The sequence below is a fragment of the Ictalurus punctatus genome, chromosome 15 (assembly GCF_001660625.3).
Source record: "Ictalurus punctatus breed USDA103 chromosome 15, Coco_2.0, whole genome shotgun sequence".
Classification (NCBI taxonomy): domain Eukaryota; kingdom Metazoa; phylum Chordata; class Actinopteri; order Siluriformes; family Ictaluridae; genus Ictalurus; species Ictalurus punctatus.
This window is the reverse complement of record NC_030430.2, coordinates 19,067,809-19,083,393: the sequence shown is the minus strand read 5'-3', so window position 1 is coordinate 19,083,393 and position 15,585 is coordinate 19,067,809. Positions and strand designations below refer to the sequence as shown.

Below are 15,585 nucleotides of genomic sequence, written 5' to 3'. Positions count from 1 at the left end.
CACTGACTATTCGCATATTCGCATATTCAAACATTACATTGGTTCTTTTATTATATGATGAAATAACAATTGTCGCATATTCAAAGCAAGATTTTTCAACATGACATTCATCTATCTTCTGGTATTTCTTTAAAATCGGCAAGCTACCACAAGAACAGTTATCACACTTTCCTCACATTCCATGGGTATTGTCTGAACCTCATCTCTCATCCAGCCTTGGTGAACATCATCAGTCTCATCAGATGATGTGGGCAAATGTGGCATTTGCACTCACATTTGTTAACAGATTGTCTCAGCGGAGACAATAATTTAATCTCCATATGCTGTCATTTAACCTAATGCAGATAAATCTTTAGAAACTTGTGTTGATTTATATGGATGTGACATCAAACTGAAACTTTTGTGGTAGACAGATACACATTTTATACAATCTCTGTGAATTTTAAAGACCATCATAGAAGTCCTCATATGTTATATACTTGAATATACACAAAAAGTAAATATTTAAAAGCGTTTCATGTTGAAGTGAAACAGAAAAGAAAGACATGTGCAAACACTTTAAAAGCAGTTCCTGTGCGCACGCATTTCATGGGAAATTGTGTGTAAACGTTTTAAAGCATGACTGTGTCAGATAAACGCACCTGCTCTGATTTGTTCTTTTTGTTGATAGCACCTTGAACCAATTCATCGGTCTGCAACGCTGATTGCGTTCGGTTTTTGTCTAGACATTTGTCTATAAAAGATAGGACACAATCCTAGCTAATGTTTCCCAGCAAGTGTTTCCTTAAACATGATGAGGTCACCAGCAGCTAGACAAAACCTAGTTGTGATGAGTCAGGCATCAGGGTCAGCGATAGCTTCACACTTTCTCCACAGCTCCCACGGCTACAGCAGGGTTTATCTGGTAAAACGTGTACAATGACACATAGATGTCTCAACTAGACACAACTGAATACAGTCAGCTCTGTTTGGACTATACTATGCCTAATATTGTGTCAGTTCACCTTGAGCAGCCAAAACAGCTCTGACCTGTTGAGGAACACTCTAGATGACCTCTGAAGGTGTGCTGTGCTATCTAGCACCAAGATGTTAGGAGGAGATCCTTTAAGACCTGTAAGTGATGAGGTGGAGCCTCTATGGAACAGACTTGATTGTCCAGCACATCCTGCAGATGCTCGATCAGATTGAGATCTGGGGATTTTGAAGGCCAAGTCAACCCCTTGAACTCGGTCATGTTCCTAAAACCATTCCTGAATAATTTTTGAAGTATGGCAGGGTGCATTATTCTGCTGAAAGAGACCATTGACATTAGGGAATACTGCTGACATGAAGGGGTGTACTTTAGTCTGCAACAATGTTTAGGTAGGAGGTACGTGTCAAAGTAACATACACATGAATGCCAAGACCCAAGGTTTCCAAGGAGAACATTGCCCAGAACATAACACTGCCTCGGTCAGCTTATCTTCATACCATAGTGCAATCTGGTGCCATCTCTTCCCCAGGCAAGTGACGCACACACACCCAGAGTCATCAGATTCATCAGACGTGATTCATCAGACCAGGCCACCTTCTTCCATTTCTCCAGGGTCCAGTTCTGATGCTCTTGTGCCCATTGTAGGTGCTATTGGTGGTGGACAGGGGTCAGCATGGGCACTCTGACCAGTCCGCAGCTACACAGCCCCATACGCAGCAATCTGAGATGCACTGTGTGTTCTCACTTTTCTATCATAGCCAGAATGAACTTTTTCAGCAATCTGTGCTACAATAGCTCTTCTGTGAGATCGGATCATACGGGCTAGCCTTTGCTCCTCACAAACCTGTCACTGGTTCACTGGTTGTCCTTCCTGGAACGCTTTTGGTAGGTACTAACCACTGCATACCGGGAACACCTCACAAGACCTGCCATTTTGGAGATGTCGTCTAGCCATCACAATGTGGCCCTTGTCCAAATCACTAAAATCCTTACGCGTGCCCCATTGTCAAGTGAGCAGATCACACATAATTATATAAGATTAGGTTAGAATATATTAGAAATGTGCATCTTTTCAATAGTTGTATAATTAAATGTTGGGTCATTGATCTTTTATTCTAACATGAAACCTGTCAAGTCATTTTACAAGAATCGATTACCATATTTTTACTTTACAAAACATTGTGCATAATTATGTAAATATTTTTTATATTTTTTTTTATGTCAATTGTTCATATCTATGGGTACTATTCAGGCCATCAGCATGAAGAAAAAAAAAAAATTCCCTGGGAGAATCAACGTGTCCTTCAGGAGAGGCCTATCAGGTCATTTACTTCGGGACCCATCTGAAGAGGCAGGAAGGATTAAAGACAATCCTAAAAGTCAACACCTCAAAGAGAAGATGTGGTCAGGAACACCCACTCTGTTCAATCCACCTGCAAGTAGTGTTCCTGAAGACGTACCTCTGACACAGGCAGCAGTTGAGAAGACACCAAAAAAACAAATTGGATCCTGTTTAGCTTGTGGTCAGCCAAAGTCTTGTTACCTGGGTGATGGCTCCTCTGTACATTTCTTTTATCAGGCTGGTGATGTTAAATCCTTCAACTGCTCCAGGAAAGTCTTTGAGGCATACTCTGCAGAGGGCCTTCTGGTTGTCTGTGCAGGTTCTGCCACCAGCCACTAAAACAAGGACCCAACAGCCCTCATATACATACTGGATTCCCTGGAGTGGCAAGCAAATACATTTACTGTCCTTCTAAAGTGCTCTCCCTGTATCAGGCACAGGGAATGAATGCAGAGACATGGGCAGAGTTTTAGCAGTCCCCATTCTATGAGGCTGAGAGGCAGAGGTGGATTGTTGAAAAGAGAAAATAACTTTGCTGTGAAACACAGTATTTAAGGTCTGTGCATGGCACGTCTGATTCCAAGCCAAGTACAAGGTTGGATTTTGGTAAATAGTTACAAATCCTGTGTAATACTGTGGTCCATGAATCTCATTCTATTTGTTCTGCCCTCTCTCCCTCTCTCTACCATTGTGGAATCATGTATAGACATCTTTGTATTTAAAAAATATATATGTCCTGTGTATTTGTTAATGCTTCATCTAGCTTGTATTTGTACAAGTTTTAAAACTCTTAGTCCTTATTTGCAATACATTTTCAATAACTTACTATAACACAGTCTGCATATATTATTTAGATATTTATTTTAATTTTGACAAACTGTTAATTTCACAATCTCCTTTAACAGTTAATTTTACACATTGAAAGTGTATCAAAATAGCAAACGTTGACAATGCCTCTTTTAAAAAAGCTACATAGTTACAGTATGTAACAGATAATATAATAAAAAATATCCTAAAACATGATCAAAACATCAAAATCTTGTGTGGTGTTTTCATTTTAAATACAAATATATAAATATTTGAAATAGTAACTACTAATGACAATGTCCCCATCAATAAAGGTTTATTAATGATCATTTTTACATTTTGCTCACCTTACACAAAGAAAACTCTTAAGAAATTACTTATTTTTGTACATCATGTTGTTTTAATATGTTTATCATATTTTTATGGATTCGACATTAAAAACAATTATTTTTTTTATTTATTTATTTTTTTTAAGTACTTTTTAGCCAAGGTGGGATACGAACCGATGTTTTTATGTTAACTTCGTCTGACCCGCCTCCCGGATTTTCCTCGCTTTCTACTGGCTAGTCAGGGCTCTACACCTACGTGCGACTGGCCTTCGCACATAAGTCTTGCTCTCGGATTAGCTCAGGTCTGTTCAGCCTGCAGGATCAGATCAGTTTTTGAACAGTTACTGCAGGTATAAGCAGTGCACAGTGTAGCTTGTCAGAAACAGAGGGTGTGGCTCGCTAGTGAGCTAACTAGTTTTTCCAGGAGTCCAGACTCACATTACACTGAGATGAGTCAAGCCTTTTGTACATTCCAGCAGTGAGGACGCAGAAATATACGCACTAAAACAAGCCACAAACACCTGTAAGTAAGCCACTTTGGATGAAAGCATCTGCTAAATAAATGAATGCAAAAGTGAGAGACTTCTATAAAGACTTTAAACACACACAGAACAACGAACCAGTTGGTGCTGTTTGGTAAGACGACTATAAGCTATTAAAACATACAGCAACAACCCTAGTTGGACATGATCAAGTGATTAATTCCACCATCTGCTACAAGGTTATTTAATTTCCATCCACATTGAGCCACACTTGTTTTTTCTCCCTCGGAAAGATAACCATAGATAACTATAGTTGTACCGGGTGTCCCAAAAGTCTCTACATTTAGGGGAAATGAACACTTTTTTGCAAAAGGTCTTCCAAAATGTTTCAGATTTAGTTTATATTATATATATTTTTTCTGATAGCCTTTAAGAACGCCTTGGACAAAAGAAGTACGTATTGAGATCATTCTTGTGGCTGGATCAGGAAGTTGTCGCAAGGTCATGCTGGACTTTAACAGGAAACAAGGACATCACACACACACACACACACACACACACACACACACACACACACACACACACACACACACGACACTGTCGCCAAACTTATAAACCCAATCAAAAAGACTGGGAGTGTTGCAGAACGTCCGAGAAGCGGACATCCACGAAAATCCATTGATGAAGCTACAACCGACGTGGTGCTGGCAAACATAGTCCCCTATGTAAGGAGACTTTTGAGACATCATGTTCAATGCTAGAACTATATTGCATTGTAGTTTTATATGTAATATAATATCTAATATGTATAGTTAACATGTTTCCGTAAAGCAGCTTTGTGAAAATGTCCATTTTTAAAAGCACTATTCAAATAAACTTGAATTGAATAGAATTGAATAGTGCTGCTCGAATTGATCCCTCTGTGATTTAAGGCAGGTACTTCCTGCTACAGCTATAAAGTCACTTTATATTCAATAATGATAATATTCATATATTGTTCTCAGCTCCTCAATCATCTAAAGTCAGATGCTGCCAAATAAATAATCATAAAACATTCAGAAATATTCAATATATTCAAACCACCAATGTATACATTTACATTTATTTATTTAGCAGAAGCTTTTATCCAAAGCGACTTACAAATGAGGATACAGAATAAGATATGACCATGTCTGATTACAAAATGTGTTGAAACTCGCTTGTGCTGCATTAAATTAATTCCGTCTGGGCATGAGAGTTTCTCTCAAAATGTTATTATAAATGCCACGTAGTGAAACTAACTCTGTCTGGACGAGGCTAATACTAGAATTTGTTTAAACTTTAAATTTGCATGGTTAGCTTTCGCAGTCCTTTCTGGCTTCGCAGAGTTTCAGGTAAAGCTACTCTCAACATCAAAATAAGATTTCTATCACTATCCCCTGCATTTATAATGGACAATATTTTCACCATGTCTCCCTGTGTTGAGAATAAACCGCAAAACCCGTTTGGAGTAAACATACTTATAAAAGTGCAAGGGTAACTGTATTTCTGTTAAACTGTTGTTTCATCGATCCTAAGACAGTTAGCATTAGAGTCGAACAGCTGTATTTTTAAAGATGCATAACATTAATGGACAGAAATAAACACCACCATTAGACTTCCTTTATACGTCAATTTGGAGTAAAAAGATTTCCTGTTCTTTTCTCAACATTCAAGGAGAACGTGTCAAATTGTTTTTCGGTAATCACATTTAAGATGCAGATTTGAACCTGTTCCTCCCACACCCTAAGAAAGAGATGACAGCTCAATATTGTTTTTTCCTGAAACCGTGACAAAAGTTCCAAGTGGCTGATTGATTAGAAAGAGAAAACACAGAAGGGTGAAAGTGAAGGAGCTTCTGTTTGAAACTAAATCTGTTTCCCCACAGACTTCTTCACCGCCTCCACCCAGCTTTAGCTTGGTTAGCCCTAGCAGGAGGATATAAATATATTTGCCTGGCTATAGGAGTCTGAGCGGATAGAGGATAAGGATGAGTGATGGGGGAGAGGTGAGAAGTCAGACGGAAGAAAGCTGCTTTTCCTCTGAGGCCTAAAATCCCCCAGTCATGTCATTCTATATCAGGACAGCTGCCAGACCAAGACTAACACAACAAGTGATAAGCCAACAGTGGAAAATACAGTGAGATAACTGAAGAGTGGGGAACATGGAGAGAGAGGCCTAGATGAGAAAATGAGAATGCCATACATCAGGAAATCATGTAAATAGGACAGGAATGACAAATAAATTATGAGCAAGCTCTTATATGGGAGTACTTGTAGTCCAAAACATATGTACTGTAAAGGGAGATGAAAAACAGTCACAGAAGACAAAGTTAGGGAAGTACGTATAAATCATTGTGGCCTAATTGGGGGCTTCAATTCCCAGTCACTGCTTGTTTAAGCGTAAAAGTTCAAGCCCCACACAATAAGTGCATTGTCTGTAGAAGGCGAGCAGAAGGGCAAAATCATCCCACAATTTTTCCAAGAGAAACTTTTAGGTTTAATATAATTTACTCCATGCACTGGCTGACAAGCAGAGAAAAACATACAACACTTTAAATCCATGTTTAAACACTTCAAGAACAGATTGCTCTCTGATGAATACCCTGGACTTGGACTTAAAGCAAGTCAAGATGAACGCACATGGAATGTCCATCAGATTCCTCACTGTTATCAGTTCTGTTCATGTCACGCTGCTTTACTGTTATGACTGCTGAGTGAGCTATCTAGAAAGTAAATCACCCTGGGCAGTAGAAACGAAACTTGCTCAATGAGCCTTATCTGTGAAAGAAAGGGGGTCATAAAAATAGGCATGGGATTAATCTTACCCTCCTGAACCCGCGGCAGGTTAGACTGATCCACCTCCAGCTCCGCCATGATTCCTCATGGCCACAGAGTCACGGCCTGCTCGAAGCCTAGATGTCCGAAGGAGAAGGGTACTCACTGCAAAGTGCTCCACAGGGACAAACTATGAAGAAGACATATAGCATGGACAATTTACAAAAAAAAAAATAAAAACAAACAACAACAACAAAAAAAACAGACATATGGATTACACCCATATATTTCCAAGTGCAAAAATTTGCTTCCACTATGGTTTGTGGGTGGAAAAAAAGGAATATAGACCTCTATTTTTACAAGTTTTCTACAAAAAAAAAGAAGGAACTGTGGGTGTATCCTACAACAACCCGAAACATAATCCAATGCGGGGGGGGGGGGGGTGTTTAAAAAGAATCAACACAGACATGTAAAGTTTTGTCTCAGCCAGATCTAAAGACCAAGAAAAACAAACTTCTTTCAAACATTTGGAACTATTTTCCTCTTAAAAGTACAAATAAGACAATTTGCTGCAGTTATAACAAGCTTGGAAAGAAATCTGAATTAGAACGATACTATAAAAATCCAATAGCTGAGAGGATTCAGAAGATGTCCAGAAGATATAAGAATTTGGACATCAGGTTATTAAAGAATATTTATAGCACATTCAATGCTAAGAACTGAAATATCATTTAGTTTTTGTTTCACTATTACTAACATGCGAATTTTGACCATTCCCCCCCACCACACAATAAATGCATACTTGCTATAAATGACATTTCTTTGGTCTTTCTTCATTAATTTTTGCACTCAACTCTGTGTGTGTGTGTGTGTATATATATATATAATATTATTAAGCAGCACAATGTATAAAATCATGCAGATACAAGTCAAGAGCTTCGGTTACTGTTCACATCAAACATCACAAGGATGAAAATGTGTGATGTCTGTGACGTTGATTGGCATAGCTGTTAGTGCCAGATGGGCTGGTTTGAGTATCTCATAAGCTGCTGATCTCCTGGGACTTTCACACACACACACACAACAGTCTCTAGATTTTACACAGAATGTTTGAAAAAATAAAACACACCAAACAAAAAAACATTGAGTGAGTGACAGTTCTATGGGTGGAAACCCCTTGTCGATGAAAGAGGTCAGAGGAAATGGCCAAATTGTTTTGAGCTGTCCAGAAGGATATAGTAACTCATATAATCACTCTGAGACCCATGATAGTCTCAGACTCCTGTTCTTCTGCTGTCATCACCCATCCACCTCAAGGTTTGATCTGTTATGTGTTCTGCCCAGCACAGTTTTATTCAAGATTATACCACACGATATCAGAGTTACTACAGACTTCCTATCAGATCAGGCCAGTCTGATCATTATCCTCTGATCTCTCTCATCAACCAGGGGTTTCAGACTGCAGACCCTCTGCTCACAGGATGTTTTTTTGTTTTTCACCCCATTCTGTGTAAACTCTAGAGACTGTTGCGTGTGTGAAAATCCCAGGGGATCAGCAGTTTCTGAAACACTCACACAAGCCCATCTGGAGCCAATAACCATGCCATGGTTAAAGTCAGAGATCACATTTTTACCCCATTCTGATTTTTGATGTGACTATAAGCGGAAGCTCTTGACCTGTATCTGAGTGATTTTGTGCATTGTGCTGCTGCCACATGATTGGCTGATTGGATCATTGCATAAATGAGCAAGTGTTCCTATTAAAGTGGACGGAGAGTGTATATGCAGAGTTTCTCAATACCTTTAATATCGTGTTTAATAGAACTTAATTAGACACTACACTAGTCTAGTGAGTGTGTGTGTGTGTGTGTGTGTGTGTGTGTGTGTGTGTGTGGGGACGCAGGGAGTTTCCAGCGTGGATATTAAAGAACAATCACAGATTCATAAATTGAATGTGGGAATGACATGGAAAGTTATCACCAAATGTATGATTTGACAGCAAAAAAAGGGGGGGGGGATAGAAATAGAAACTCATTATGAGGAAATATCAGACAAATATAAACACAATAACAATGACAAGTACAAAGCTGAAGCCTGTGTGTGGGCAAAACCCGCTGTTTCATATAAACACACGAAAGGTGAATTCCACATTCCCTACAAAATGCCTCCCTAATTTCCTTATAATGTGGTTCTTTTTCATGTTTTTATTATTTGACTCGACGGGACTTTCTAAACCACATCACATACTGAAATTGCGTGTAAACAGTAAGCTGATAAAACGCCTTACCTGGAGCAACTTTTGTGTATAAAGCGTCGAGCTGCTGAGAGAGCAGTCCTACTTGTTGAATCTCGGAGGTTAAAGTTGTTGAATAAGCTACACCAGCTGAACAGACTAACTCCACATTCCAGTGTTTTTGAGTTTAATCATAAGTGTAAATGCGACACAGAGACTTCAAAGTGAGTCACAACTCCCCTGGTGTTGATGGAGATTCTTCCCTGTTTGAGGCACTGAGTGAAGCCTAGCTGCCTGAGGGATGGAAAGCGAGCTGGGACAAACTTCAGCCGTATCACTGCAACAGGCGCCATGCAACACACACACACACACACACATAAGCCTATTGCAATAAGTTAGTATTCAAACAATGCATGCAATGTTTTTTTGTTTCCATCGTTTTTGTTTCCTGGACCGTTTGTTGTAGTTTATTTTCTCTGGAATATTCTGGAAACGTTTGCATTTGGTTGATAAAAGATGCTGGGGGCAATTGTTTCTTGTTCCCCAGAACATTCTGGGAAAGCTTTGTTTTTGATTTACAGAATGTTCTGGAAACGTTTGTTTTGGGTTAATAAAACGTTCTCGGAGCAAATATATATATATATATATATATATATATATATATATATATATATATATATATATATATATATATATATATATATATTACTTCCCATTTGGTTTTTACAGGAAATACTGTATAATGATTATTCTATGTTGTGCATTACGGTTCAGAGTACGTTCCCCTAAGGTTCCCATACATTTAAATTAACCTTAAAGTAATGGTTTGGCAAATGTTTCCTTAAAAGTTTGGTTCACCTTTAAATAATTTGAACCTTTCAGGAAGCTTGCAGAAACCCGCAATGGTTTGGAAAACGTTCCCCCTAACGTATCCTTATGCAGACCTTTTACTATAATGATATAGTAAATAACAACAATAATAATAGAATATGTATACATTTTGTGTTTGACAGATCACTACACATCTATCAATCACAAGTTACCAGCATAACACACATTCACTGACCTGAGAATTAAACATTTTTATTTCAAAAATTTAATGTGAACAACGAAAAAACACACAATTACATAAATAAATAAAAAAAAACTCCATACAGTTAAGATTAATATATGTGTATGTAATACATTTTCACGAAAATTTGGAAGATAAGCTTAAACCTGTGCCTACTAGGTACTACTCAATTCTGCCAGTAGATGGCAAAATAGCTGCATTTTTAAATAAATAACTACAGCCTATTTATAACTATATTTATATTACAGCGCCAGTGATAACGTAACAGAGATGCAACGGAACGAGTTGTGCATTTGTTGAAAAGTACGTATCAAGGACAATGATTTTAAGCAAACAAAACAAAAACCCGAAACAGGAGCAATCATAGACCTAATTTCACCCGGAAATGACGCACTTATCCAATGAAAAACGAACTCTTCAGATACCTTCATTAGTCCTCTCCAATTATTTTGGTGGCATAAACAATCACAGAGTAGATAATACAAGAGTTATTATATAACACGTTATGGGGGGGAAATTCTAACTTTTACTATGATACATATGAACTTGTAAATACAAAAACATACACTGAATGTATCTACACGTGATTGTGATTAGTGTGTTCAGCATATAAGCTAAACTAAGGCTATTTCTAGATTACTTAATGCATTTATATAAACAAAAATTTGATATCTGAAGAATCTCACTGAATGGTTTCACAGTGGAAGGCAAGTGTTACTGAATTAATAGCAGAGGTGAGAAGTAACAAAGTGCTGTATTGTGCTGTATGGTTTTTATTTTTACATTTCAAAATAGATCTCTACTTCCTCCTCATTACAGTTTCATACATGATATAACTGCAGTGCTCTATAATCATATATTTAAAGTCATACAGGCACCTGTTAGCATCAGACAGTTTAAATTCTTAACAAATCTAAACTTTAATAGGTCTGACAGTAAGATGTAGACTTAAGATGAAACTAAGCAGGGTTGAGCTTGGTCACTACCTGGATGGGAGACCTCTTGGGGGGGGGGGGACTAAGGTTGCAGCTGGAAGTAGTATTAATGAGGCCAGCAGGTAGTGTTCCCTCTGTAGTCTGTGTGGGGCCTAATGCCCCAGTATAGTGATGGAGACACTATACTGTGAAAACAGCACTGTCTTTCAGATGAGATGTTAAACCTGACTCTCTGTGGTCATTAAAAATCCCAGGACACTTTTTGTTAAAGAGTAGGGGTATAACCCTGTGTCCTGGCAAATTTCCCCCATTGGCCCTTCTCTATCATGGCCTCCTAACAATCCCCATCTCTGAATTGGCTACACCACTCACTCCTCTCCGATAATACTGGTGTTTGGTGGGCTATGGCTGCCATAGCCCCCCCACCCCCACCCCACCCCGCCCCGCTACATAAGTATAAGACTAACTAACTAACTAATACCCATCACTATAATCTATCTGTTCCTATTGCACACTTTGTATTTGTCAATGCAGCTTGTATTGATGATGTTTGCATTCACCTCAGGGTTTTTATCATGCTAGCTAACAGACATTAGGAATACAGCTGCTGGTTAACCTTAGCTAAAGTTTGTACAGGTTCCTTTGTTCCTTAGTGAAAGAAGCAAAAATGTACCACTAGTAATTGATGGTGTGATTTAAGGCAGACATCTTTTACTTTCTTGTACTTTTATTTTCAAACTTTAAGTAAAAGCAAGAGCTTATACATTTCTACTCTGATTTAAGTGAAGAAGATGCAGCTTTTACCAGAAGAGTTAAGAGAGATGAGTAACTGCACTTTTTCTCAAGTAAGGAATTTTTGTATTTTAACATTTATGGAGAAAGGGAATATTGAAATTTAAAAAAAAATGATTTTATATATGCAATTTCTTTGCTTCTGCTAAGACTTCATCCCTTCAGTAAGAAATGTTACATTTGCATTACTCTTCTCCTGCTAGGAATTGATAGACAAATGACAGACACACTGTCTACTGCAGACTAGTTTGCTTCTTTTTTATTCGGTGTATACATATGTATAAATGCATTTATTATAAGAAAAGGGGAAATGTAATGACATAGTAGCAGGTAACAAAAGATCTAATCCTAAACTAAAATCATAAATGTGAAATAGCCAGTCAGGATTTTTAAATTATTTTTTTATAAGAACTAATATTCCTGTCACCAGCCTAACCACAAATTAAATCATTCAATCTATTTGTGGAGAAAATATTCTATTAAGAATATACTGTGTGATAAAGACAATATAAAATGTATTCTTGTCTACAGCAGTCAACTGATAGCTACTATAAACATCTCCATTGACAGCCTGGTCATTGTTTGATTAAGTGAAAAGGTTGATAGAGGGACATTTGGACACCTGTGTCCCCCATTTTATGCATCTATTAAAAAAGAAACTACCAACAGTGCCAGGCTTGACACATAGGACACAAAACCTATCCTATTTTACTGCCATGTTCATTGACGCAGGTACTCCGTCTGACTGACTGGAGTCTCATTTTAAATGCAAAAAGGCTTAATAAAACACCAGTGATTTACACGTTCAACATGACGCTTTCAAGAAGGGGGAAAGTATATAAACTCAAGGTCCAGCTTATTTGCTGCATTTCCACCATCTTTACTTGGCTCTGTGAGACAGCACGGCTTTAGCAGAAACACAACGGTGCAGTAGAGATGGTCTGTAACTTGTTCCTGTCCTGGACTCTTCTCCTGCTTTCAATCGGCCCACTTCTGGCACATCCTGTCTCAGAGACAGCAGACATGTCTTACCCTGGACCTGGTGAGTGAAAGTTTTACAAATATTATCCTGTCTAAGCAGAAATTTGAATATTTACTCTTTATGTATAAAATTTGAAATACTCCAATATAGCCCTGTATTCTGTACTCAGATGCACAAAGTCAAAAGTCAGTAATGTTGAAAACTAGTAGGCTGTATGTTGTTGTTTTAGACTCAGCTGAGGAGGCAGGAGCAGTTGGTCCCGAGGACCTGGATTTGAGCACTCTTCTCCAGAGGACGGCAGGCCTCAGCTACTTCCCGCTGCACTCCAGAGACGGTAAGACTGCTAATTGTGAATGCTTTTTCTTTCCCTCATGTACCATACCTTTTATTCTGACTGTCATCTCCAACATTTAATATAACTTTTTTTTCTAAGGTATCAGAGTGTCAGGACTGCTCCCTAAAGAAGCTCTAAAAGAGGTGAGATGAACAGTTTCAGTTATGTGAATGTATTTTCCAAACATTTTCCAATCATCAATCAGTTTTGCATTTGACTCCATGACTGGATTTGTAAATTGTGCTGATAAATGCCTGCAGGTTCTGCTGGAGAAACCAGGCCATCTAAGCTCTCTCAGTCACATACTTGGTATTAAGAGGCCATACAGAAAGAGGGGCAATGGAGCTGACTGCTTCTGGAAGTACTGTGTTTAATACTGGCACGGGAAATCGCATGCATGTCTGAGAGAATGGGTTTGTTTTCAGATATCAACATAAATACAGTACAGATAAACACACACAGATACAGTACAGATAAACACCCATAAAAGACATTAATGTTCACAGCATATTTATTGACACATAGCATAATGAGATAAAAGTGAAATTACTTAACCACATGTATTGGGGTCGTTTATATTTTTGCACACCAGTATTTCTGTGTTGTTCTGTGAAAGTTTTCAAATGTTGCTTGATATTGATATGTGACATTGGATCATTTCCCTTTTCAGTGAATGCTGTAATATATACATGTTGACCACTAATAAACTGTTATATTTAAAAATAAATAAAATAAAAATAAAAAATAAAAAGCTTTCTCTGTGGCAATTTGGTTTATTCTCTCTCTGGAAAAGAATAATTAATAGAGGAACATGTACAATGTAATACAAAAAGCAGTGACCCCTACGTCCAATCCTCAACGGCTCTAGTTCTGATCAGCTGTATAACATGCATGAGCGTTGCAGGGAGGTGTTGAATATAGCTGAGGTTTAACTGAGATATGAATACCTCAGATCCAGTGAACGTTTGAACATACACAGGATTGTCAGCCACTTCTCGACTGTGGACCGTCTGGTCTACTACATAAGAAAAACAAACTGAGAAAAGATCAGATGTGAGATTTTTCCTGTCCTCTCTACCAAACACTATTTTTAATCCTCTCTTCTCAACGAACTACTATTGAAGTGCAGTATAATTTTATGCTCTGACCTCAATCCTATTAAATCTCTGTTTTATCTGATCAGAACTACAGAAAGCATTTGTTTGAGAGTACTGTCAGTAAAGGAGGCTAGACTTGTTAATTAATGCTTGAGCTCTGATAAAGGGCTAAAGAATGATTAACATGCACGAGAAGAGATGAGCTTAAGTATTTAATGCACGCCTACAAGGTGGAAAAACAAGGAAGGTGTGTCTAATAAAATGGACTGTAAGCTTACACAGTGTTTACAACCACAAATATGCTGCCACACCTGATATACTCATACCAGCATCAACACACTGCCATGTCAATGTTGGTGTTAAACTGTGAATAATCCACTACCCAAATATTATCTGGCCACTGGTGGTTCTTTTCTACTGATGGACAGGGCTGAGAATTTGTATAGCAACAGATGGGTCACTGTCAGTATTTACGCAGGTTTCCCTGAAAAAACAGCCAATGGATGTAGCTACAAATAGCTAATAGTTGTGGTTTACTGTATGTAAGGAATAAAACACGACTGAGCACACGGTTACAGTTACAGTAAATATTCAGTAACAGGGCAGTGTAATGGCAATTACCACCCCAAAGTTTATTTTTCTCTGTAAGCTCATCCTGAAGCATAGGTCCATGATGGGATCTCAGACATTTTAAAAAGCAAAACACAAAAAATAGAAACACAATTTTTGCTGGTCTGTGTGTGTGTGTGTGTGTGTGTGTGTGTGTGTGTGTGTGTTAGCGGAGTAACTGGTCATTGAGACCACTATGGACCTTTTTCACAGTTCCGTGTTGCAGAAGTGTAAGTAGTAGTGTTTCAAAACTTCCGCTGAACCGGACAAATTAAACATCTGTTATCTGGCAAAAAATTTTGGACAACAGACAACAAATGTTTTTGAAAAGCCAGCAGCATGTGTGGGACCTGCTCCTGCTGCAGAGCACAACTACGTTGTGTTCCCCCTCTAGGTAAGTGAACTAGCTACAATATATGGCCAAAAGTATGTGGACACCTGACTACCACACCGATATGTGGCTCTTTCCCAAACTGTTGTCACAAATTGTAAAATTTCCCTTCACTACATCTACAGTAAGAGGTCCAAACCTGTTTCAAAATAATGCAAAGTCCATGAAGACATGGTTTGCTGAGTCTCTTTTCTCTCTTGAAGTTCATAACACAAAAAGCACAGCTTATCATGTTACTGAGAAACTGAAAAATCTCAAGTTGCTGCGTTACTTCTGACTGATACAAAGCGCTGACATTGGAGACGCCTTCCAAAAATGTTAAACAGACGTCTGCTTACAGAAAACTTCACCATATCAACTATTACATACGATTAATGACCCATTTTTGTGTGGGTCTGCTGTACAAAGTTTT

At 38.2% G+C, this 15,585-nt stretch overlaps 2 protein-coding genes across 4 annotated transcripts in view; one reads left to right on the top strand and one right to left on the bottom strand.

Annotated features, from left to right (window-relative positions):
* Window positions 1-9,292, bottom strand: part of ccdc187 (coiled-coil domain containing 187) — a 31,332-nt gene extending 22,040 nt beyond the window's left edge. The window contains exons 1-2 of one of the 3 annotated variants that reach the window (XR_001814824.3): window positions 9,016-9,292; window positions 6,779-6,918 (exon numbers count right to left, since the gene is read on the bottom strand). Coding sequence is in view for 2 of the 3 variants with exons in the window: in XM_017487319.3 (XP_017342808.1) it covers window positions 6,779-6,827 (49 nt within the window). In the remaining variant the exon portion in view is untranslated. The remainder of the gene's footprint in view (window positions 1-6,778; window positions 6,919-9,015) is intronic. The other 2 variants (XM_017487319.3, XM_017487320.3) reach the window with 2 other exon arrangements.
* A 3,336-nt stretch (window positions 9,293-12,628) lies between these two features.
* Window positions 12,629-13,796, top strand: uts2a (urotensin 2, alpha). Its single transcript, XM_017486597.3, has 4 exons — window positions 12,629-12,802; window positions 12,972-13,076; window positions 13,176-13,219; window positions 13,337-13,796. The coding sequence occupies exons 1-4, from the start codon at window positions 12,697-12,699 to the stop codon at window positions 13,448-13,450; spliced, it is 369 nt and encodes a 122-aa protein (XP_017342086.1). The 5' UTR covers window positions 12,629-12,696; the 3' UTR covers window positions 13,451-13,796.
* The last annotated feature ends 1,789 nt before the right edge of the window (window positions 13,797-15,585 follow it).

Bases quoted from the DNA above. Each gene is read 5' to 3' on its own strand.
- uts2a (XM_017486597.3), top strand. From the start codon at position 12,697: ATGGTCTGTAACTTGTTCCTGTCCTGGACTCTTCTCCTGCTTTCAATC. The intron at 13,077-13,175 runs GTAAGACTGCTA...TTTTTTTCTAAG, and splicing joins CCCGCTGCACTCCAGAGACG to GTATCAGAGTGTCAGGACTG. The intron at 13,220-13,336 runs GTGAGATGAACA...AAATGCCTGCAG, and splicing joins CTAAAGAAGCTCTAAAAGAG to GTTCTGCTGGAGAAACCAGG.